The sequence below is a fragment of the Taudactylus pleione genome, unplaced genomic scaffold, assembly GCF_031769625.1.
Source record: "Taudactylus pleione unplaced genomic scaffold, aTauple2 ptg000070l, whole genome shotgun sequence".
NCBI lineage: Eukaryota > Metazoa > Chordata > Amphibia > Anura > Myobatrachidae > Taudactylus > Taudactylus pleione.
Window position 1 is genome coordinate 19035202 of NW_028284472.1, and position 26325 is coordinate 19061526.

Genomic DNA, 26325 nt, shown 5'->3' on the forward strand with positions numbered 1-26325 from the left:
ATGTATAGTACGTGCTGTATACACAGTGTATAGTACAACCATGTATAGTACGTGCTGTATACACAGTATAGTACAACCATGTATAGTACGTGCTGTATACACAGTGTATAGTACAACCATGTATAGTACGTGCTGTATACACAGTGTATAGTACAACCATGTATAGTACGTGCTGTATACACAGTGTATAGTACAACCATGTATAGTACGTGCTGTATACACAGTGTATAGTACAACCATGTATAGTACGAGCTGTATACACAGTGTATAGTACAGCCATGTATAGTACGAGCTGTATACACAGTGTATAGTACAACCATGTATAGTACGAGCTGTATACACAGTGTATAGTACAACCATGTATAGTACGTGCTGTATACACAGTGTATAGTACAACCATGTATAGTACGTGCTGTATACACAGTGTATAGTAAAACCATGTATAGTAAATGCTGTATACACAGTGTATAGTACAAACATGTATAGTACGTACTGTATACACAGTGTATAGTACAACCATGTATAGTACGAGCTGTATACACAGTGTATAGTACAACCATGTATAGTACGTGCTGTATACACAGTGTATAGTACAACCATGTATAGTACGTGCTGTATACACAGTGTATAGTACAACCATGTATAGTACGTGCTGTATACACAGTGTATAGTACAACCATGTATAGTACGTGCTGTATACACAGTGTATAGTACAACCATGTATAGTAAATGCTGTATACAGTGTATAGTACAACCATGTATAGTACGTGCTGTATACACAGTGTATAGTACAACCATGTATAGTACGAGCTGTATACACAGTGTATAGTACAACCATGTATAGTACGAGCTGTATACACAGTGTATAGTACAACCATGTATAGTACGAGCTGTATACACAGTGTATAGTACAACCATGTATAGTAAATGCTGTATACACAGTGTATAGTACAACCATGTATAGTACGTGCTGTATACACAGTGTATAGTACAACCATGTATAGTACGTGCTGTATACACAGTATAGTACAACCATGTATAGTACGTGCTGTATACACAGTGTATAGTACAACCATGTATAGTACGTGCTGTATACACAGTGTATAGTACAACCATGTATAGTACGAGCTGTATACACAGTGTATAGTACAACCATGTATAGTACGAGCTGTATACACAGTGTATAGTACAACCATGTATAGTACGAGCTGTATACACAGTGTATAGTACAACCATGTATAGTACGAGCTGTATACACAGTGTATAGTACAACCATGTATAGTACGTGCTGTATACACAGTGTATAGTACAACCATGTATAGTACGTGCTGTATACACAGTATAGTACAACCATGTATAGTACGTGCTGTATACACAGTGTATAGTACAACCATGTATAGTATGTGCTGTATACACAGTGTATAGTACAACCATGTATAGTACGAGCTGTATACACAGTGTATAGTACAACCATGTATAGTACGTGCTGTATACACAGTGTATAGTACAACCATGTATAGTACGTGCTGTATACACAGTGTATAGTACAACCATGTATAGTAAATGCTGTATACACAGTGTATAGTACAACCATGTATAGTACGAGCTGTATACACAGTGTATAGTACAACCATGTATAGTACGTGCTGTATACACAGTGTATAGTACAACCATGTATAGTAAATGCTGTATACACAGTGTATAGTACAACCATGTATAGTACGTGCTGTATACACAGTGTATAGTACAACCATGTATAGTACGTGCTGTATACACAGTATAGTACAACCATGTATAGTACGTGCTGTATACACAGTGTATAGTACAACCATGTATAGTATGTGCTGTATACACAGTGTATAGTACAACCATGTATAGTACGAGCTGTATACACAGTGTATAGTACAACCATGTATAGTACGTGCTGTATACACAGTGTATAGTACAACCATGTATAGTACGTGCTGTATACACAGTGTATAGTACAACCATGTATAGTAAATGCTGTATACACAGTGTATAGTACAACCATGTATAGTACGAACTGTATACACAGTGTATAGTACAACCATGTATAGTACGTGCTGTATACACAGTGTATAGTACAACCATGTATAGTAAATGCTGTATACACAGTGTATAGTACAACCATGTATAGTACGTGCTGTATACACAGTGTATAGTACAACCATGTATAGTATGTACTGTATACACAGTGTATAGTACAACCATGTATAGTATGTACTGTATACACAGTATATAGTACATAAAAGACTCAAAGCGCAGAGACTGTATTTGGAATAAAGCTTCAAATTTAAATATGTATCTCTTACGGGTGTGATAAATAGATACAGAGTATGTGTGGTGTACAGAGAATACATAGTGCATGGATGACAATACACGACCGTATGTTCATGCATACTATATAGCTGGATGTAGGTGCATGCATACACTATAGCTGCATAAATAGATTAATCCATAATACTTAGATTCATGAATGCTGTATCTATCTATCTATCTATCTATCTATCTATATATAGATCCATGCATGCTATCATTATGGAAACAGGTGCATGCATACAGTATTAGAGATGGACATATAGATTAATTCATACTATATAGGTGCATGCATACAATACTATATAGGGGGTATAGATTCATTCATACTATATAGATATAGGTGCATGCATACAATACTATATAGATGGATAGATTCATTCATACTATATAGATATAAGTTTGTGCATACAATACTATATAGATATAGGTTCAAGCATACAATACTATATAAATGGATATAAGTTCATGCATACAATACTATATAAATGGATATAGGTTCATGCATAAAGAACTATACAGAGGTGTATAGGTTCATGCATACTATATAGCTGGATATGGGTACATGCATACAGTAATATATAGATGGGTATAGGTACATGTATACTATATAGCTGGATATGGGTACATTCATACAGTACTATATAGAATGGGTATAGGTTCATGCATACTATATAGCTGGTTATCGATTCATGCGTACTATAAAGCATACGCATACTATATAACTGAATATAGGTTCTGCATACAGTTCTATACAGATGAAGATATATACAGGCTACACAGTGAATGGACAAACAGAATAAAGGTGAGGTGGTAGGCTGTGGGCAGAGGATACCCTGGTATATATATAACAGAGAATAACGGTGAGGTGGTAGTCTCTGGGCAGAGGATACCCTGGTATATATATATAAATAGCAGAGAATAACGGTGAGGTGGTGGGCTCTGGGCAGAGGATACCCTGTTATATATAAATAACAGAGAATAACGGTGAGGTGGTGGGCTCTGGGCAGAGGATACCCTGGTATATATATATAACAGAGAATAATGGTGAGGTGGTGGGCTCTGGGCAGAGGATACCCTGGTATATATATAAATAACAGACAATAACGGTGAGGTGGTGGGCTCTGGGCAGAGGATACCCTGGTAAATATATAAATAACAGAGAATAATGGTGAGGTGGTGGGCTCTGGGCAGAGGATACCCTGGTATATATATAAATAACAGAGAATAACGGTGAGGTGGTGGGCTCTGGGCAGAGGATACCCTGGTATATATATATAACAGAGAATAATGGTGAGGTGGTGGGCTCTGGGCAGAGGATACACTGGTATATATATATAAATAGTAGAGAATAACGGTGAGGTGGTGGGCTCTGGGCAGAGGATACCCTGGTATATATAAATAACAGAGAATACCCTGGTGTGTATATATATATATATATATATATATATATATAAAACATAGAATAACGGTGAGGTGGTGGGCTCTGGGCAGAGGATACCCTGGTATGTGTCTATATATATATATATATATATATAACAGAGAATAACGGTGAGGTGGTGGGCTCTGCCTCCCGGCGGGGGGATGTGCACCCTGGCTCCATGGACAGGCAGTGATGCTAGGCAGAGGTGTATGAGAATGGCACAGTACCGTCTCCCGGAGTGATGATCTCGATCTCCACCCCCATGGCTGAGTGTGAGCTGCTGCACCGGGGCTGCTGCCTCTTATCTCTCCCAGGCTGAGTCCCCGGCTCCGGGCGCTGTCGCTGACGCCGCTCACCAATGGGTGCAGGAAAACCGCTGGACGGCCAATGGTGCTGCGAGGCGGGCAGGAAAGGCGGTGTCGCCGGTGTGTACTGTGTGCCCGGGGGAGGGAGGCTGGCTGGCAGCGCAGCAGCAGGCAGGGCAGGGTGATGGTGGTGTTAGTGCTGCTGCATGCAGTGAATGCTGCTCCTGTCTGTGTGCTGCTGCTATTTATACTGACAATGGGGGGAGGGGGATACAGATGTGCCCACATACACCCACCTATCCTCATATGGGGCCATTTGTCAGTACAGACTTTTCGACTAAACCGCCCCAGAAACTCCCCCTCCTCAGAATATGCGTCTTATTTGCTCCATTAATCGACAAAAGTACATGGGTACTTTGAATAGTGACCTTGGTATAACGGGATCAGTATGAATGACCGCCGGACCTATGTCGACCTGCAGCAGTGAAGATCCTGACAGGTAAGTATACTAACTAACCTAACCCTCTCCCCCCCTGACCCTCCCTTAGGGGTGCATAACCCTAAAGTAAGTGCCTAAACCTAACCTCCCCGTCCCCAGAATCGTCTGCACATGCGCTGATATCTGGGAACATGTCGCGGGCGCCATTCTCCCGATGATTTCCATACTGCACATGCGCCGATCTTCAGGAAGATGGCATCTGTGCCATTTTCCCAGTAAGATCTGCAGCACTGACGGTTAGGTAAATATCGTGAATTGGTGCAGTGTGGGCCCACCTGGACCCTAGGTCATGTGTACACCCATTATAGAGACCTCCATTCATTACATGTACTTCTATGTGCAATCCACACTCTAATCTGGGTAAAAAAAAGGAAAAACGGGAGTCTGATACGAGTGACTTGCGTCGTGTCTCGCGCCACGCATCGCTATGCTTAACATGCACCTTTATTCATTTATTCAGTGGCTGCCTAGTAAACCATAAACGACTTTGTATGTGGCTATGTGTTAGGATGCAATATTTAGGAAAAAGTACAAATCGCTACCCATGGCAGAGCGTCGTATGGTGCACATTGCTAGGTGGATGATAACACATCTGTATAATAGCTCACGTGACAATATTGCACTCCCACAGGGACATATATAACCTGCTGCCTGCAGCTGCCCATTGAGCAATTTAGTTCTATATACTATATAGTAATGCTATGTATATACCTGAGCCATATCACTCACCATCGGATTGACTTTACAGGTTTTCAAGGCCTGATTGACAGATATACACTATGCCGATATTTAAGCTACTGAGCGATTATCAGTAAACTGCACGTGTCCAGGTCGCACTGCGCATGCGTCAAGGTACATTAACGTAGTCGATCGCAGCGACTTTTCGCTCATATTTTAACACAGTCTGGGAGCGTTTGTGGTAGTTAACGGGTAGTGGCGGAAGAAAAACTCAGGTGTGTCACAGCCCTGCGTCTGCGATCCCGTATGCAATAAAAATGTGCGTACTGGATCGCAGCTGCAATGGCATTAGCGTATAACTCTGCTGCTCTCTACCTTCGGAACTCTCTCCCTATCAGACTCTCGACCTGTCTACAAACTTCAAACGGGCTCTCAAGACTCACTTTATCAAAGCCATCCAGCTCTCACCCTAACCCGCTGCTCCTTGCTCACTGTCTCGCCCTTCTGTGTCACTCCTGTCTGTTTGCCCCTCCCTTTAGAATGTAAGCTCTCACGAGCAGGGCCCTTTTCCCTCATGTGCTTCCCCTTCCCTCACTTACACCATCATCTACTGCCATTGATGCAGCAATGTTTATGCAATGTCCATGTCCTGCAATGTTCTGTAAGTCACTTTTTTCTTATTTTCTGTTTTGCATTCCTGTCTATGTAAGTTATAAAGCGCTACGGACCCCTTGTGGCGCCATATAAATAAAGTCAATACGATAAGCTATCAATCTCTCTTGGGCTAAGTACTGTACAGCTTACAGCACTGTGATGCTCCAATAACACAGTGATAGACTTCTGCAATGCAGATCCTATTATAGAGGCATGTAAACGAGTTTGCACCTGGAGTCTAATGAGTCTGACCTTTAGGTTTGGTGAATAATATTTACTCTGAAATGTGATGTGAGCAGCTACCGTAAGCATTATCAGCAGCATGTCCCTGGGGCACCTGTGCATATATCCACAGCGTCCATGTGTCCCCCTCCCCAGTGCCGAACCTGGTGATGAGCAATGTCCACTTTGCACAATGTACCCTGTATTTCCTGGGCTTCCTGTTGAGCTTCCTTGCCATGGTGCCCCTGTCCTAGAACAGCTGACTTCCCCGGGAGGTGCGTCCTGTTCACTGAGGGCGTGTGTGGCTGAGCGGCAACATCACTCTGGAGAGGGAGCACAGTCCGCCTGCAGGTTCAGCTAAGGGATGGACATCGGAATCCGATGGTGACTAACCATTGATATTTTTGTTCCAATGGTAGTATTTTTACCATTTGATGGTGGCAGTCCAATGTTTGCCACCAACTAATGGAAATCATTTGATGGTGTCCCAATGGTTGTTCCATTTTTTTAATTCTTGATAGTTATGCCTCCCCTCGGCTTCTTCTAGACTTATTGTGTCTGTATCAGGGCATCTCCATGGGTTCATTGGAGGCTGTCTCTCACTCTCTGTCTGCCTCAGACGTGACCCTGCTCAGTCCCTGACTCTCCCCTCTCTAGGCTGCTGCTAAGCAACAGGGCACATTGCTAGCTCAGACTGGCTCTCACTGTCTCAGAGAGCCAATCATAGCGCAGCCCTCACCCCTGCAGCAGGAGTCACACACACACAAACATACACATAGAGCGTGGGGGGTATTGTGGCATATGTGAACAGGTATTTCTGTATGGCATATAGTGAAATTGGGGCACTGCGGTGTGTTTAACGCATTTGTGATGCTGGAAGTATTATAAAGCTGCACACAATGCCAATGTCCATGTATTTGAGTGATTTTGTGCAACTGCGCATTCTCAAAAATTCTGGGAGGTGGCTAGGAGTGCACATAAAAATGCCCCATGTTATGGGAGTGCCACGTGCATCTCAGTGCAAGCGGCTGCGTACAGAGAAGTGCAGACAAAGACATAGGAGGCCAATAGACAGAGAAACTGCCTCTGCCATAGGGCTGGTGCAAGTTTCAATGGCGCAACCGATGGTGGTGTCTAAAGACGCACCAATCGGTGTTGCAGCATATACAGACACAGAAAGCACGCGTCTCATTCCTTGCACACAGGGCCGCACGGATGTACGCAGGGGAAGGACTCTGTAGCGTCATATGCGTAAAGTCACAGGCGGGTGACCGCCAATACACCCTGCTGTAAGCGCTTCTGCGCCCACCTCTAAATCAAACCCTATATTTTTTAATAACATCACCAGCAAATATAAAAATTTTATCGGTAGGGATCCCCCCGCAAAGTATTTGCCCCATGGCCCCCACAAGCCTAATTCGGGCCCTGACACTGAGACGGAATGAATATGAAGTCCCGGCGGTTCATATCCCGACGCCGACAGCCCGAAGGGAGAAGATCCTGACAGGGCAAGTAAGTACTCTATCCCTACCCTTCTCCCTCCCCTAACCTTCCCTTAATGGTGCCTAACCCTAACCCCCCTTATCACACCCTAAACCTAACCCTCCTGGGGGGTGCCTAACCCTAACCTCCCCCCCAGGGGTGCCTAACCCTAACCCTCCCCCCTAGGGGTGCCTAACCCAAAACCTTACCCTGCTACGCTCCCTAAAGCTAACCCTTCCCCCCGCGACTAACGCTACGGGTGCCCGGACTTACCTCATTCGGTCCGGCGTCGGGATTAAGATAGTCGTGGGTATTTCGACGCCTATCTTAAATCCCTTGTCGGGATTCAGATGTCAGTATTGAGACCGGAGGCCGCAAGGTCTCATAACTACATCCCCCTTGAGACTTTGCAGAATCAGTACAAAATAAGCTACTCTCTCCATCCGCCCAAACCTCACCCCATTCTTCCCACAAATGCCTGTTTATGGGTGGGATGTAATAGGTTCATCCTGCCTCTGTTCGGTTACATTCCGCAGTTGATTACTGCGGTATGTATCTAGCAATGCAATTTACATCGCAAAGGATAGCTCTCCCGATAACAGCTTATCCTTTGTGATACCCCCGGACAGAGGGACTTCCGAGTTTAAGACCCAGAAGTCCTTCTGACGTCCTTCTGCGTATGCGCAGAAGGACGCTGGCCACAGGGGGTGATGGGAAGGATCCGATCAGATCCCTCTCAGGGCAAGCATCCTGGTAAGAAGCCCGTAGGCTTCTATTGGGTAATGCCACCTGAAGGTGGAGTTACCTACCAGTGCTTAGTACATATGTAAAATGCTGTAAAACCCCTGTTTCTGGGGTTTTACCACATTTTCAGCTTTAGTACATCCCAGCCCTTGTGTGAGAACACCCCAATTTTGAGGGCTGTGATTCAGACTGTCCCACTGTACGTGAGCTTACAAAAAAATCTGATTGGTAAAATGAGTTTTTCTGTCAGTCATGTTGAATTAATTCTCTGCATAGATCAGGTGGTCAATTAATATTGTGGTGAAGAACCTGCCGGCCTTTCCTTTTATTATATTAACTTTGAATGCTGTCACCTCTGTTTGCATGAATGTGTGATGTCTTGTTTGACACTTACCTTGAGATGCCCATAGGGCAAATCACCTTCCTGAGATCAACAGTGGGTGCAAGGTCATATTTTTATATAGGGGTCAATTCAATTAAATGCATATTTACAAAAGACTTGCAAACATTGCGGCAATGCTCGCACCCGCGAAATGCGAGATTCAAATAGCAATGGGCTTCTGGAATGGATTTGGGGCCTGATTCAGTGCCGCTCGCTCATGTTCTGTGTACGCGCATGTGCACACTTCATTCTGCGCGTACGCGAACTACACACTGCAATCGCAACCCTCTCGCTCACCCAGCAATGGCAGCCCAGGGTAATGAGTGACAGGAGAGGCCGTTTGTGGGTGGTAAGAGGGGCAGGACACTAATAACGGGGGGTTGGAGATGCGAGAGGCAGCATCATAGTACACGTCACTTGCCTATTTTTTAGGCTGAATAAAGCTACCTCAAGCACTGCGTTGACATCCGATGGTGCTCGATGTACCAATGTTTTAATACACTTCCTGGAGATGACGTGTTGCTGGTGGGCGGCTCTGCCTATGCGATTGGGCGTACGCATACACAAAGTGGCCGCTCGCTAAGACATGGTGGGCGTGCTTATGCCTTGGCGAGCGATCGCTTCCCGTAGCGTCACTTTGACAAATTTGCATACACATCTAGCGAGCGTACACAGATAGTGAACGGGTCTGAATCAGGCCCTTGGAGCGTTAATTCTACAAAAGCAAACTGGCAGAAGTGCATGAAAAAATGGGAAAAATCACCTTAAACTCCCCCTAAAGTGGCATCTGAGATAGCGGGACCATATAGAAGGCTGTCAGTGGCCGTGAGCAAAGTGTTGGAGGTTCTTCAAAAGTGTCAAATGGTTGTTTTTCAATTTTTTTTATTAATGGTGGAAAACTAATAATCAGCAACTGCTTTTTTTGCAAATTAAAGTCTTTAAAGTATTTTGGAGTACGCCTCTTAACTCTCATCTGCAAGTTCACAAACCCATTTCCCATCAATAACCCATTTTTTAGCTTTTTAGGGAAAAAACCCCACCTAATAAATTACGTCTTTATTGGGCAAGGAATGCAGTTGCTAATACGCATGCAATCGGTCGATTGTCGCGTTCTACGCAAGCATGTGCGTCGCAGTGCCCTTGTGCGAACTAGCTATTGCGATCGGGACTTCGATCACAGAGGCTATGCAGACCCATTGCAGAGTGGTTGACAGGAAGCACCGTTTGTGGGTGGTGACAGGGGGGTGGTCGGGGAAATGCAGGCGTGCCAGTTTGAACGCCATTGCAGGGGTGTGCATGAATTAGCCACTGCGATGCCATAGCGTGCGTGGTTGTTAGCAATTTCTGAGTAAGGTCAGGGCTTGTGCAAGTGTATGTGAGGCTGCGATGGTAGTCGATTGTACCGATGGTTTCGCTATTCTGCTAAGTATTACGGATGTGTGCAATGTAAAGGGGGCGTCCTTATGTTGTGCTGAGCTTGCATTGCGATTGCAATGGATTAGCATACTATCGCAGTTGAACTGTATGCGTATGCAATATTGCTATCCGTAGTAAATCAGGCCCAGTGTCCTGACATTTCTACTTTAAAACTTTAGGTTCCATGAAATCTCCAGTCCTAATTTCTCCATCTCAACACATTCCAATTTACCTCTTTGACTAAAACACTGTCTCTCCCTCCGTCCGCTCGCACCCCTCCCACAATAAGGCATCACACACCTTGGGTGTGTTTACATTTATGCAGAGAACACCTTACATGGCACACAGGGCCTGATTCAGAGCCGCTCGTAAGCGGCCGCTCGTTCGCTCCGAGCGATGTTCGCAGATCTGCGCATGCGTATGGGTTGTAATACGCATGCGCTAACCAGTCAGTGCGGTCGGAAATCGTGTGCTCGCAAAATAGCGAATGCCTGCTAATTTGAGTGACAGGATGAGGCGTTTGTGGGTGGTAACAGGGGAAGGTGCTTGAAAACGGGGAGTGGAGATCCGAACGCAGGCGTGACAAACGGTCAAAACGGGCGTTTTAAGGGTGTGCATAATTAACAAAGCAGCGTCATTGACCTCGTCACTTGGTTGTCTTTTAGCCTGAACTGCTCGCATGATTGCGGTAGGAAAATGCTACCACAAGAATAGCGAGCAGTTCATACGCCTTTCGATGTACTCGATTAATCTAATAAATAGCGGAGATGACGTATGATGCGAGCGGCCAGGGGGCGTTTTTTTCAAAATAGCGAGCGCATGTTTCTTTCACTCGTTCAGACATAGAGGCGTCAACAGACCGCAAAGAGCGAGCGCTCAATTTAAATAGCCGGCCCCTTTTTCTGAACGAGCGAGCGCAAATAGCGTGCGGCTCTGAATCAGGCCCACTGTTGGCCTGGTTCTGAGTGGTACATAATACAGCGTATTCCCAGATGTCAGCTGCGAATGGAATGTTTATGCGCCTATCCGTCTGTATTAAATTTGCAAAGCTGCATGATTAGCCCGTGATGCATGGGCAGTTTGCTAAACATCACTAGATGCGCGCGTATTTGGATTTCCGTTCGACTTAGAATCAGGACTTGTATCTCTTTGTAAGTACATGCTCTCACTGAGCAAATTGTAATCTGCTGTTTTTCTATTTATTGCCTGTCAGACCCTTGGGGGTAGATTACTATCCAATGGATTTTAGTGCAAATTGTATTTTTATTGTAAAAAAATCAATAGAATAACAGTACAAATACTTATAAACAATATCCGAGTCATTGCTGAAAGATATAATGCAGAGATAGCAAGACACTGGAAAACGTGAAAACTCAATAACAAAAATTGCCAGTGACATCATAAAATATCAAAACAATGGCCCTTAGATATGGGGAAAAAAAAAGAAATAAAAAATAAAATAATAAAAAGAAAAGAAACAAAGAAAAAAAACACAGACAAAGACATAACTAGACAACAAGGTGAGAAGGGGGGAGGAAGGAAGGGATTAGATATAATAGATCGGGGAGAGAGAGAACAGTCACCTCAGATCAAGTAGTATAATCTCGGTAATCAGTACCCATTAAAAAGGGTTGAGAGAAAAATAATGAGAAAAGTTAAGTATAGCTGTTATTTAACTTTGAACCAAATACAAGGGCGTAGTTTTTATCACTATTTGGGACAGGTCTAGGAAATTGAAGGGCGGGAAGAGGATAAGATATTTTTGAAGATCACAGAGTCCTTGAAATCTATCCAGCGAAGCCAGGTATCCCTGAAGGACTCATAATCTCCATCAGCAGAGGACAGTATATCATCCATTTCCATATATAGATCCAGCCTAGTGAACCATTCCATAACTGTTGGAGGAGAAGAGGAGCGCCATTTCACCGGAATAACTGCTTTAGCAGCATTATTCAAATGACATAACAAAGTTTTCTTATATTTCGAGAGGGGTCTGGATGATAGATGAAACAACCAAAAGTTGGATCTGTAGGGACCGGTTCATCTAAAATTTTTGCAGAAAGGTTGAGGGCTGAAGGATAGGGCATTGCCACCAGATATGTAGTGGGTTACCTGGGGCCCCAGAGCAGCGCCAACATATATTCGAAACCCCAATCCCCATCTTAGAAAAGGTATCTGGGCATCTATACCAACGTGATAACAATTTATATTGGGTTTCCCTAACGCCAACACTAGGAGAGCAGGCGTGGGCCAACTTAAATATTTTCTCCCACTTGTCGTCAGTTAGGCCGACTCCAAGCTCCTGGTCCCAAACCATAGTAAAATTGGGGAGAGAAAGGCTAGCGTCCGCCGACAGGAAATTATAAATCAGCGAGATAGTGTGGGTCGGAGGGATAGGGCTAATACATAATTGTTCAAATGGAGTATAATGCAAACAGAGAGTCTTAGGGGGACCAAGAGATTGCAGAAAGTGACGCAACTGAAGGTAGTGCCAGTATTCCCGTGAGGGTAAATTCCATTTCCTACAAACCTCATCAAAGGGCACAAAGCTACCGCCACTCATCAGCTGTCCGAACCTAAAAAGTCCTACCGCTAACCAGGGGTGGAAAATCTTAGCATCCATACCTGGAAGAAATTGTTTGTTAAAAAGGAATGAGGTGAGGGAGGAATGAGATGAAGATATCGAGGGGGACTTCCGTAATGTTTTCCAAGAACTTAAGGTAGGGCCAATGGTGGGATGAGAAATTTTGGGAAGGACAGGAAGCCATGGGGCTATCGATAAGGGGATTGTCAGCATCTGGTTCTCAATTTGCACCCATTGTTTAGGGGTGTCTGGTTTGGACCAGGACAAAATTCTGTGGAGGATGCAGGCCTGATAGTAACCTTTAATATTTGAGAGGCGTAAACCCCCTCGATCTTTGTGACGAAACATAATATTTAACTTCAAACGGGGCCTGCCACCTCCCCATACAAATTCTCTAATGAGAGCCTGGACTTCCATAAACCATCTAGGAGGTAATTTAATTGGGAGGGTTTGTAACAAGTAGAGGATCTTAGGGAGTTCATTTTGAGAATGCCCAGCCTCCCAAACCATGAAAAGGGTCCTGATTTCCATAATCTCAAGTCTGAGCATATCTTGTTTAGGAGGGGAGTGAAATTGGCCTCAAACAGGCGGGAGAGATCTCTAGTAAGATTAACTCCCAGATATGTAAGCTGGGAAGAATGCCAGGTGGAAGGGAATGCTGATTTAAGGCCTGTAACCATCTGTGGAGGTGCTGTAATATTCAAGGCCACCGATTTAGAATAATTAACTTTAAAATTGGAGAGATCTCCAAAAATCTTGAATTCGTCTAGTAGATTCGGGAATGAAATAATGGGATTTGTAATTGTGGCCAATAAATCATCGGCAAATAGGGCTAATTTGTATTCATCACTAAGTAACCTAAAACCAGATATGTTCGGATTCAGCCTGATCGACCTTGCCAGAGCCTCCATACAAATAATAAAAATCAGGGGGGATAAGGGACAGCCCTGTCTAGTTCCATTGTTAATGGAGAAGGAGTCAGAAAGGGAACCGTTAACCCTAATGCGGGCAGAGGGGGAATGATAAAGAGCAAGGACGCGTTGAAGGCAAACAGGGTCCAGTCCCAGGTGTCTCAGTATTCCAGACATAAAACTCCAATCTACCCTGTCAAACACCTTCTCGGCATCAGTAGACAGCAGAATAGCTGGGGTATCTGTAGACGAGATATAATGAATAAGGGCTATAATTTTGGAGGTATTGTCCCTAGCTTCACGGCCTGGGACAAACCGTACCAGATCATTATGAATCAGAGAAGGTAAGAAATGCTTTAATCTGTTTGCGAGCAGTTTTGCATACAATTTAACGTCTATGTTGAGAAGGGAGATTGGACAGCAACTGGGACAAAGGGAGGGGTCTTTGCCTTCCTTAAGGATGACCATTATATGGGCTTCTAAGGATTGGCATGAAAAGGGAGTCTTATCGGAAACTGAATTAAATGCCACCAACAATGGAGGAGCCAATTTGTTCTGAAAAGCTTTATAATAATTTATAGAGAACCCGTCAGGGCCAGGACCTTTCCCGGAAGGGGTGGATTTAATGGCCTCCCAACAACTCAGGTAGAGTGAAGGGTCTCTCCAAATCCTCACTGGCAAGGTCGTCCAGCCTAGGAAATCCAATTTTAGTGAGATAGGCCTCAAGAGCCTGTTGTTTCCCAAGAACGTCAGGAAAGGCAGAGGGGGCAGGTAAATTATACAAAGATGAATAATAGGAACATAAAGCTTCTGCAATCTTGCGAGTATCATGGGAGACCAATCCCCCCCCCATCTTTAATAGAAGGGATGAAGGAGCGAGCTCTTTGAGTTTGCAGAGCTCTAGCTAGCATTTTTCCGGGTTTATAACCCCAGCGATAATATTGACTACGACATTTTCGAAAAGAATGTTTGACCTTTTCCAGTAAAAGTTTGTTTAAGGCTGAGCGGGCTTGGACTAAGTCCACATAAACATCAGAGGAAAGGGAGGTTTTGTGGGTAGACTCCAAAACCTGTATTCTCTGCAATAAGTCTTCTATCTGTCCCATCCTCTGTTTCTTTAAGTAGGAACCAAGTTGGATACATCTTCCTCTAAGGACACATTTGTGGGCATCCCATATAGTGAGGCTACATACATCCGAGGTGGTATTACATTCTAGATATATATCAATAGCCTCTTCCAACTGAGATCTACAGTAAGGGTCGGACAGAAGGGACTCATTAAAACGCCAGGATCTAGTGATTGGATCAGAAAATCTGAGGGATATGTTTACTCTCACTGGAGCATGATCAGACCAGGTTGTCACTCCTATAGAAGTGTCCTGTATCAGGTGTAGAAATCTATGGCCAACTAATATATAGTCTATCCTGGAGTAGGACTGGTGGGAGCTAGAATAATATGAATAATCTCTATCTGAGGGATGTGAAATACGCCAGACGTCGGACAGCTGATGAGTATAAAGCAACCGTCTTACCTTCCTTGATGTTCGACAAGGGACTGTTGAGGAGCCCGATGAGGTGTCCGGGAGATGATCCAGGGCCCAGTTGAAGTCTCCACCTACTATCCAGATCCCCTGTTGGAGTGTGTCAATTTTATCCAGAACCCTATTAAGAAAAGTTGGCTGGCCCTGGTTTGGAGCATAAATATTAACAAATGTGAAGGGTTGATTAAAAATGAAGCATTTAACCAGTAGGCATCTGCCCACCTCCAAATTATGTACTTCAGAGTGTGTGACTGGCAAACGTTTAGCGAATAAAATAGCAGCTCCCTTAGATTTCGATTGGGGATAGTTACTATAATGTGTTATGGGGTAAAATTGATTGCTAAGTCGTGGAGCAGAGGGGGACTGGCGGAAGTGGGTTTCCTGTACAAAGACGGTATCTGCTCTATCAGCATGAAAAGAACGAAGGGCCCGGGTTCTCCTTTCTGGGACATTCAGCCCTCTAGCATTAATAGAGACTATACGGAGTGAAGCAGCCATGGGTGAAAAGTAGAGCTAAAGCTACACGGTGCAGTAGAATAGATCTGAGAAAACAATAAAAGTAAAAAAAATAAAATTAATAGAGGGACTGAACAGAAGAAAAAATAGAGAAGGGGAGAAAAGGAAAAAACAAGAAGGGATGGGGAGGAGACACAAAAGACAGAAATTATAATAATACAACAAAACATTAATGAGAGGAAAAAAGAACCGCTGCCGGACAATAAGGGGACCACCAGGGAACCCATGTCACGGGAAAAATTAGCGGTAGGGGGCACACGGGTGGAGTGATCCCGCCATCTTATAGAAAAAAAATCACTGTATAATAGAAAACACACAATATTAATAATATAAATTGAATAAACATAATCACATAACTCCTCATAAATTTTTTTTTAATATAATTGGAATATCCAAATAAGCAGACAAAAAGAAAAATGGCATATAATAGCAATCTAAATAAGAAATTATAATGAGGGTAACTTGATTTATCTAATACATCTGACTATAAATGGACCTTGAGAGAAAAAGAAGTAAATAAATAAAATAGGACTAATAAGCTTCTAGTAACTTAGTAGGTCCAAAGGGCCTAACTCCAAACATTTCTATAAACAATTAGAAGTAAGAACAAATAATGAATACAGCCTCAATCAAGGAGAACCTCAAAACAAACTGAACATATATCAAGTGGGATCAGATGCTAGAGGGGGGTCAGCTCCTTTAGGTTTCTTTTTATGGTGCTGTACTTGTTGCTAATGGTCTCTCCTCGGACGGCCAGGAGGTACAAGTAGAGGAAGTGAAAAGGCCTGCCAATCGGGAAGTGTAATAAGCTCCATGTCCAGAGCAGAACAGAAATCAGGTAAGTTCTCGGGAGACTGGAGTACCAGGTGTTTACCAGCATGTGTGACCTGTAGAGAGAACGTGAACCCCCATCTATATTTGATTTCTTGTTTATGCAAGGAGTCTGTTAGGGGTTTCAATAACCGTCACTGTTGGAGGGTCCGCCAAGAAAGGTCCTGGAAAATTTGTAGACGAGTACCGTTGAACTCCACACCTTGCAGGTTGCGGACTTTACGGAGGAGCTCCTCTTTTTGTGAGAAATAGTGGACCCGGCAAATAAAGTCTCTCAGACGATCAGTTGCAAAACCCTTCGGACGGAGAGCTCTGTGAACGCGATCGAATTCAATAGGGTCGTTGGGGTCAAGCTCCAGGATTTCTCCAAAAATGTTATTTAGGGCATCAGTCAGACCAGATGGAGGGACATCCTCAGGAAGCCCCCGAACATGAATATTATTCCTGCAGCCTCTGTTGTCTAGGTCGCCTAGTCTGTTTTGCATTGTCCTCATATCTAAGGCTTGTTGGGAGATTAACTCATGAAGATGAGATAACTGGTTGTCAACTGACTCTTTCTCTTCTTCAAGGGTAACCATGCGGGATTCCAAATGTTTAACATCAGCTTGTACTAAAGAGATCTGAGTCTGCATAGAGTCCTGGATTCGCGACTCCAGAACCTGCATGTCTTGTTTAGAGGGGAGAGAACGAACATGGGTTAAAACTTCCATAATTTCCCCTCACAATTGGGATAATTGAGCATGAAGATCGCCAGATGAGGGAGAGAGGGCCATGATGGGAGAGGTGGTCGGCAAAGGTGTGGAGCCAGTTACAGGGGAGTCTGCAATGTGTGAGATGGATAAATATGAACGAAGGTTAGGTTGAGAAGAATCGGCCTTTGGTGTCTGAGGGTCCTTTTTCTGCGTAACTCTCTTGGTCTTGCCCATCAGGAATAGACTTGAGGAGGAATCATGAGGTCATGTAGTGTGTTAGATAAATGGATGGTGGATGACACATTCCCCTGTTAATGAGACTACATAGCAAGCATGAAACGGTCACAGCGAGCCTCCAGCTTCACATTATAACCCCGCTGACAAGGTAGAGTACACTGCCAGCCTTTAATGGGTGGGTAAAAACAGGTAGAGACGGTAGAGCAGGAAAAAGAAATTAATATATATAAATATAGAGCAATTTCTTCCAAAAATTATGTAGTGACAGGGACTTGCCACAGGAGGGAGCAAAGCCCACACAGATAAGGGGGTTTTATATCTTGTAAATTAAGGACTGTGTACCAAATTTGTAGAGGTGCTGTAACCCCTAAAAACCACTTCAAAGGGCACAGTATGGTAACCTGTGATCAGAGTGAGGGAATGGACAATGCAACAACCCCCAAGGTATACAGGATGCAAGTGGTGTAATGGGGACTGAGCTGATAGGAGCTATACACAAGCTCACCACTTCCAGACACCTTGGCACAGAGGAGGCACCAGCAGGACCCCACAGAGCCGCAGTCACGACACCTAGAGCAGGAGCCAGCAGTCAGCAGGCCGGACAGCTGCCTCTTGCAGCACAGAGCTCCAGGCAGGTCGCATCAGCTGCAGTAGGGCGGGAGTGGAGCGCGGAGTCCCTGGCGGGTGATGACGGCACTTCAAGCAGCCGGAGGTAGGAGTGTGTAGGTCCACTAGATGTCCCCTACGCGGGAGGAGGTTTAGCAATCCTCGGGTGGAGCGGAGGGACCAGGCGCCGCGACCCAGAAGTACCGCGGCGATCAGTTCAAAAATATAGTCCCCGGCTTAAGGAGGGTGGGAAGGCCGCAACCCGCAAAGGCAATTGAAATACCTTCCGATTCTGCGGACTTTGTTCCTCATTGTGGGCAAGTAGAGAGCCGATGAGAAGGCAGACAGTGGTGTCAGGAAGGCTACAGGGAGGGCTGGACAAGACGTTTTTAAAGGTGGTCAGGCAGGAGCTCCCATATAATACGTCTTGCTTCAGTGCCTACCAGGCCACGCACCCCAATGGATTTTAAAAGGCAATACTAATTAATGCTAAATCAGCTCATTTAAAATGAATTGCTATTGCCCTTTGAAATCCATTGGTCAAATCCGCAGATCATGGGCAGTTGTGAAGCCTTGGAATTTTGCTTTAGCGAATGGGGTATAGCTGTGATCCTCCGAGAGGTGGTAGTTTGGTAGTGTGCAGTATGGTACATGGGTACTTTGGCTCTGTTTGTACAGCGCGCATCATCAATAAGGTACATAGAGGTGTTGGCACTGTTTGTACAATGCAAAGCGTGCAATAGCATAGGCAAATGCTGGGGGGGGATTTCCGGTTGCCTGAAAACACCCCTCCCCAGCCCACACCATAAACAGAAATAGAAATCGTACTATAAGAGAATTTTACTAGTGTTGCATGTTCTTCTCAGTATCACAAATGAAATAATAGCAATACCTGTAGATCTCATAACATGTGTCATCCAGTATTAAATACACCTGTGCACCAACTAGGAGATCTGGAAAACATGCACTGTTATGGGTGCATTGCTATAGACCATTAATAGGGTTAATTATTAATACTGTATAATACACTATTCAGTACATAAGAAGACCAATATGTACATATATGTCCAGGGCAGTTCTAGGTTCTTCTGCTGCTCTCCAGGACTTGCTCCCATGCTCTGGAATGGAGCCCACAATTCAGCTCAGGCAGGATGATGGCTTACTGTGATCGCTGGTCCTGTATATGCTTGATTTATGATGCACAATACATTTTGCATGACACATATTAAAGATGGTTAAGTGCTAATTATGTTCTCTTCATGGACTGGCCACACTCACTCTAAAATCAAGCATTTGGAAACCCCTCTCTAAAAATCCTGCGTTTGCCACTGAATAGGGTACAATATTGTATGCATTGTGGGAACAGCCTGTAGCATGCAATGAGAGGCACAGATGTGTTGGCACTGTGGGAACAGCGGGTAGCATGTGTGATAACTTGGGGTAATTAGCTGGTAGATGAGTGTCAGTGGTGCAGTGTCTAAGGTGCTCAATTAGGGTCCACACATCTGAGCTCTCTCCACAAGGCAGCCCCTAGGTATGGCAAAACGTAGTTTAACTACCCTTTGTGGGCCGAACCCACCAACCCCACACAGAATCCATGGCTCACTATCGCCAGTTCGCACATTGTTGCAGGGGCGTGCATGAATTAGCCACTGCGTAGCATGCAATGGGAGGCACAGATGTGTTGGCACTGTGGGAACAGCACATAGCATGCAATTAGATACATGGAGTACATGAATTATCCCTGGACCTCAAAATCAGACAGTGAATGTATCAGAGTACACACATACACATAGATCATACATGCAGACAGGTGAAATTGGCACAACCAAATACACTGACACAGTGCCTGAGACCTTCATCTGGACTTCAGCAGAGATCCCTGTGCAAGAGGATATGGACTTTACTCAGTAGGGACCCAGGTCATGGTCCAGTGTAGTTGGTTCCCACCGTGAAAGCAACAGAGTACTTAGCTGGTATGAGGCCTGGAAAGGCGTGATTCAGATGTGGACACAATGCGGATATTTACGCAGATTGAGCGATTGTTACCCAATGCGCATACGTGTAAGCCACATTACGCACGTTGAGCCATTGAATTGCTATTACGCTCGCACAGAGGACTAATTTGCCTTTTCACATTATTTTATTATCACATACATTTATTAAAGGGCAATTAGAGTAGTTTTTGTGAAAAATTACCCCAATCCCTTCAATTCACATATATTTAGTAAACAGATTGCATTTCCCATTCTTGTAATGGAAAATGTGATCTGCTCAGATTTACTAAAAACCAGCTGACCAGAGTCCCAGGGGTGTATATACTAAAGTGCAGGTTTTTAAAAGCAGAGATGTTGCCCATAGCAACCAATCATATTCTACCTATTATCTTCTAGAAGGTGCTAGATAAATGTTAAGTAGAAGCTAATTGGCTGCTACGGGCAACATCTCCACTTCTAAAAACCTGCACTTTAGTAAATATACCACAAAAGAGAGGGCCTCCCCGGAGCCCCGTTTACAAAGCAGGTAAGTGTAAGCTAGGGGTAATATCGCGAAGGTGGGGTTCAGCCAGCAGCCTATGCGTGGACATATACTCTGTATTTTTTGCAAAAAATACAGTGGAAAGTATGTTAAGTGGATTCGCAGGGACAGAGATTTTTCGCTAGCTCTCTTCCTGCGATTTTTGATACATCCTTGTGATGTATTCAAATATCACATTGAGAGATATTGCGCAAATTTATCACAGCCAATCTGCATCTAAGATACGTGATATATATGCCCCCTAGAGTTTCCATTCTGGTGACTGTTATCTTGATACAGACCTAATTTTGGTGGTAAGTACAGAGGGCCTGATTCAGAGCCGGACGCTATTTGCGCTCGCTCGTTCAGAAAAAGGGGCTGGATATTTTAATAGAGCGCTCGCTCTTTGCGGTCTGTTGACGCCTCTATGTCTGAGCGAGCGAACTAAATATGCGCTCGCTATTTTGTAAAGACGCCCCCTGGCCGTTCGCATCATACGTCATCTCCGCTATTTATTAGATTAATCGAGTACATCGAAAGGCATCTGAACTGCTCGCAGTGCTTGTGGTTGGATTTTCCTACCGCAATCATGCGAACAGTTCAGGCTAAGAGACAACCAAGTGACGTGGTCGAAGACGCTGCTTTGTTAATTATGCACACCCTTAAAACGCCCGTTTTGACCGTTTGGCACGCCTGCGTTCGGATCTCCACTCCCCGTTTTCAATCACCTTCCCCTGTTACCACCCACAAACGCCTCATTCTGTCACTCAAATTAGCAGGCACTCGCTATTTTGCGAACACACGATTTCCGACCGCACTGACTGGTTGGCGCATGCGCATTATGACCCATACGCATGCGCAGATGTGCAAACATCGCTCGGAGCGAACGAGCGGCCGCTTACGAGCGGCTCTGAATCAGGCCCAGAATGCAATATGAGATTGCAATTTGTTAGAAGTGCAGAACGAGTACTGAGATTACGGTCGCAGTGCCCCTGAGCTGCAGCCTGATTGACAAGGCTGCGGCTGTTTGGGGGGCGGGAAGGGGGTGGCGCCAGGTTGCAATCCTGGAAATTAGTCACCCCGTTTCCTGGGAGTGCCAAGGCTAGGGTCTGCGTCATAGGATGCAAATTTCTTAGCCTTGCAGGAAGCCAGGAGCCACACAGCTTACGCAGCCTGGCCAAAGCAATAACCGATTGTCGCGATGGTTGTCCGAGGCAGGGTCTATGGACGCTGCACTTGGATCGCAGATGCAGCGAGCAGGTGTCTAACTCCTAGAGACACCTCCTGCTGCATTTGTATAGTAGTTGGATGGTATTGCAAAGCCCCTTCCTTACGGCTGTGCAGTAGTACGTCCTCATCTGATCTGAATCAGGCCTCAAATAACACTTTGCGGATGCTCCCAAAGGAAATATATATTGGGGTACCACAACTGGACTCACCCTACATGTATGGTACTAAGGGGGAGATAAAGCAGGGAAGTTGCCCGTAGCAACCAACAGGGGTGGATTGGGATGGAAAACCAGCCCGGGAAATTTATGGAAGCAGCCCTAATGGGGGCGGAGTCTGCTGAGGGGGGCGGGATCCCTCCTGATTCTGAGTTGGACACAGTTGCAGCTGTCCTTGCATCTTTTGTTGCAGTTGCAGTGTTCTCCCCAGGCTGTTTTTTGCAGGTGCAACACCCGGCTCTTTGGGAACCTGCAAGTGGGGACAGTGGGCCTGATTCAGAGGCGCTCACAAGAGCGAGCGCTTGCTCTGAATCAGGGCAGCTGTTTTTTTTTTTTTACCCGGCCTCCTGGCCGCTCGCTAAGCTGTGGATGACCACCCACAGCTTTTGCGAGCGGTCAGATAATGGTCTCGTCCATCGGGCTTGTGACGAGACCCTTGTGGTAGGGTCTCATCTGCCGCAAGCCCCAGTGAGCTCCCTGCTCTAATAGAGCTCGAAGCTCACTACTGACATCACGTGTGATGTCAGTAGGGCCGCCCACAAATGGCAGGAGTTCCTTCGTTTGTCCAGCCACCACCACGCCTACAAAACAGGGCGAGCTGTCGATCAACATCGACAGCTGCCCCGTTTGTAGCGAGCACCGGAGCAAGAGATTTTCTCTCTCGCTACGGGGCTTGCGCAAGCACATTGCGCATGCCGCGCATGCGCATTGCACACGCCGCGCGTGCGCAATGCACAACCATCTACCTGCTTGCGAGCGGGTCTGAATCAGGCCCAGTATCTGGGAGCTGTATAAAAAGGACCAGATCATAAAGACTTTGCAGCTTTTTCATAATCAGACAACTGGGCCTCTAATAAGAAGAGGAGAATTAATAAATAAAATGTTATTTCAAGTTTAAATCATTATGAGGTCAGGGTTTAAAACATTTTATTATTGCGAAGGTCCCCACCCGGCTACTTCTTGGTGCCACCCGGCTGGAAAAATTTTCTGGGACGAACACTGAGTTGAGTCTGCGACTTTAGGCGAATGCCGCTACAATGGTCTAGATGCCCACTGTCAGTGACAGACACCATCGGTCGCACCACTGGAATTTTTACCAGCCCTATGCTACTGTAGGAACAGATCATCCATCCAATGTGAGCAATTCAGCGTCTCCATAGTAGGGGTGTGCACCGGCCACTTTTCGTGTTTTGTGTTTTGGTTTTGGATCTGGATCTTTCTTCGTGTTTTGGATCTGGATTGGTTTTGCCAAAACCACCCTTCCGTGTTTTGGGTTCTGGGTTTTGTGTTTTGGATCTGTATTTTTTTTAAAAAAAGCATAAAAACAGCTAAAATCACAGAATTTGTAGGTTTTTCTGCTCCTATGCTATTATTAACCTCAATAACCTTAATTTCCACTCATTTCCAGTCTATTCTGAACACCTCACACCTCACAATAGTGTTTTTATGTCCAAAACGTTGCACCGAGGTAGCTGGATGACTATGCTAAGCGACACGAGTGGGCGGCACAAACACGTGACCCATCTAGGCGTGAAACTGCAGTGGCAGACAGGATGGCAGTTTGAAAAACTAGGCCCCAAACTGTACATAATGCAAAGAAAAAAAAGAGGTGCAAGATGGAATTGTCCTTGGGCCCTCCCACCCACCCTTATGTTGTATAAACAGGACATGCACACTTTAACAAACCAATCATTTCAGCGCCAGGGTCTGCCACACAACTGTGGCTGAAATGATTGGTTCGTTTGGGCCCCCACAAAACAAGCTGGCAATTAATGTGTCCCTGCACAAACTGGCTCTATGGAGGCAAGATGTCATCCTCATCCTCCTCATCCACCGATTCCTCACCCTCTTCAGTGTGTACATCCTCATCCTCACAAAGTATTAACTCGTCCCCACTTGAATCCACCACCACAGGTCCCTCTGTACCTTCTGGAGGCTGGTCTCCCTGGAAGAGCTGATAATTCATTTTGATGAACATCATCTTCTCCACATTCTGTGGAAGCAACCTCCTACGCCTTTCGCTGACAAGGTTCCCGGCTGCACTAAACACTCTTTCGGAGTACACACTGGAGGGGGGGCAACTCAGGTAAAATAGAGCCAGTTTGTACAGGGGCCTCCAAATTGCCTCTTTTTCCTGCCAGTACAGGTATGGACTGTCTGCCATGCCTACTTGGATGCTGTCACCGATGTAATCCTCCACCATTCTGTCAATGGTGACAGTATCATATGCAGTGACAGTAGACATGTCAGAAATTGTTGCCAGGTCCTTCAGTCCGGACCAGATGTCCAAACTTGGTCCTGCCTGCCCTGCATCACCGCCAGCGGGTTGCTTAGGATACCTAAGTTTTTTCCTGGCAGCCCCAGTTGCAGGAGAAAATGAAGAAGGAGCCGTTGACGTGTCACGTTCCGCTTCAGCTGACAGTGTGTTCACCAGCAGGTCTTTGCACCTCTGCAGGCTTGTGTCGGCCGGAAAGAGAGACACCACATAGGCTTTAAACCTAGGATCGAGCACGGTGGCCAAAACGTAGTGGTCTGATTTCAACAGATTGACCACCCTGGAATCCTGGCAAAGCGAATGAAGGGCTTCATCCACAAGTCCCACATGCCGAGCGGAATCGCTCCGTCTTAGCTCCTCCTTCACTTTCTCCAGCTGCTTCTGCAAAAGCCTGATGAGGGGAATGACCAGACTCAAGCTGGCAGTGTCTGAACTGACTTCACGTGTGGCAAGTTCGAAGGGCTGGAGAACCTTGCACAACACGGAAATCATTCTCCACTGCGCTTGAGTCAGGTGCATACCCCCTCCTTTGCCTATGTCATAGGTGGATGTATAGGCTTGTATGGCCTTTTGCTGCTCCTCCATCCTCTGAAGCATATAGAGGGTTGAGTTCCACCGCGTCACAACCTCTTGCTTCAGGTGATGGCGGGGCAGGTTCAAGAGTGTTTGCTGGCGCTCCAGTCTTCGGCACGCAGTCGCTGAATGGCGAAAGTGGCCAGAAATTTTTCGGGCCACCCAAAGCGTCTCCTGCACGCCCCTGTCGCTTTTCAGAAAATTCTGCACCACCAAGTTTATTGTGTGAGCAAAACATGGGACGTGCTGGAATTTGCCCAGATGTAATGCCCGCACAATATTGGTGGCGTTGTCAGATATCACAAATCCCCAGGAGAGTCTAAGTGGGGTAAGCCACTGGGCGATGATTTCCCTCAGTTTCTCTAAGAGGTTGTCGGCGGTGTGCCTCTTACTGAAACCGGTGATACACAGCGTAGCCTGCCTTGTAACGAGCTGGCGTTTCTGAGATGCTGCTACTGGTGACGCTGCTGCTGTTGCTGCGTAAGGTGATACATCTACCCAGTGGGCTGTCACAGTCATATAGTCCTTAGTCTGCCCTGTTCCACTTGTCCACATGACCGTGGTTAAGTGGACATTGTGTACAACGGCATTTTTCAGGACACTGAGGACACTTTTTCTGACGTTTCTGTACAGTCTCGGTATCGCCTGCCTAGTGAAGTGGAATCTAGACGGGATTTGGAACCGGGGACACACTACCTCCATCAATTGTCTAAATCCCACTGCACTAATGGCGGATACCGGACGCACGTCTAACACCAACATAGCAGTCAAGGCCTCAGTTATACGTTTTGCTTCAGGATGACTGCTGTCGTACTTCATCCTCCTCGCTAAGGACTGTTGGAGGGTCAATTGTTTAGTAAAAGTAGTGGTGTTCCTACTTCCTCTCTGGGATGATGAACGACTCCTAGCAGCAGCAACAGCAGCAGCGGCAGCAGTAGGCGTAGCAATGCAGGATCCTCCAGAGGAATCCCGGATAGGAGAGTCAGTCATGCCAGTGACATGGCCTGCAGGACTACTTCCGATCCTGACTAAGGAGGAAATTGACGAGGAGGGAGTTGACGGTGTGGTTTGCAGGCGCTTGGATACAACAGGACAACGGGATTTAGGTGTCCCTGGACTGCTTACGGTCTTAGCCAAAGTTTCTGAACTTGACAGTAACTTTTTATGAACGCGCTGCAGGTGCCGTATAAGGGAGGATGTTCCTAGGTGGTTGACGTCCCTACCCCTACTTATTTCACCTTTACATATGGTACATATGGCAAGACAGTTGTTGTCCGGATTTGGATAGAAATATTGCCAGACCAAAGAGGAGGAATGTTTGGTCTTCTGCCCAGGCATGACCGTGATGGGCTTTTTCATCCCACGGACAACAACTGTCTCCCCCGGAGCCTGATTTAAACAAACCACATCACCATCAGAATCCTCCTCGCCAACTTCCTCCTCAGCGCCAGCTAC

The 26325-nt window shown here is 45.5% G+C and overlaps 1 protein-coding gene across 2 annotated transcripts in view; it reads right to left on the reverse strand.

Annotated features, from left to right (window-relative positions):
• Positions 1-4292, reverse strand: part of FKBP1B (FKBP prolyl isomerase 1B) — a 111140-nt gene extending 106848 nt beyond the window's left edge. For both annotated transcript variants that reach the window (XM_088467288.1, XM_088467289.1), the window contains exon 1: positions 3988-4292. In XM_088467288.1, coding sequence (XP_088323414.1) covers positions 3988-4024 — 37 coding nt within the window. In that variant the 5' untranslated portion in view covers positions 4025-4292. The remainder of the gene's footprint in view (positions 1-3987) is intronic.
• Between the last annotated feature and the right edge of the window lie 22033 nt (positions 4293-26325).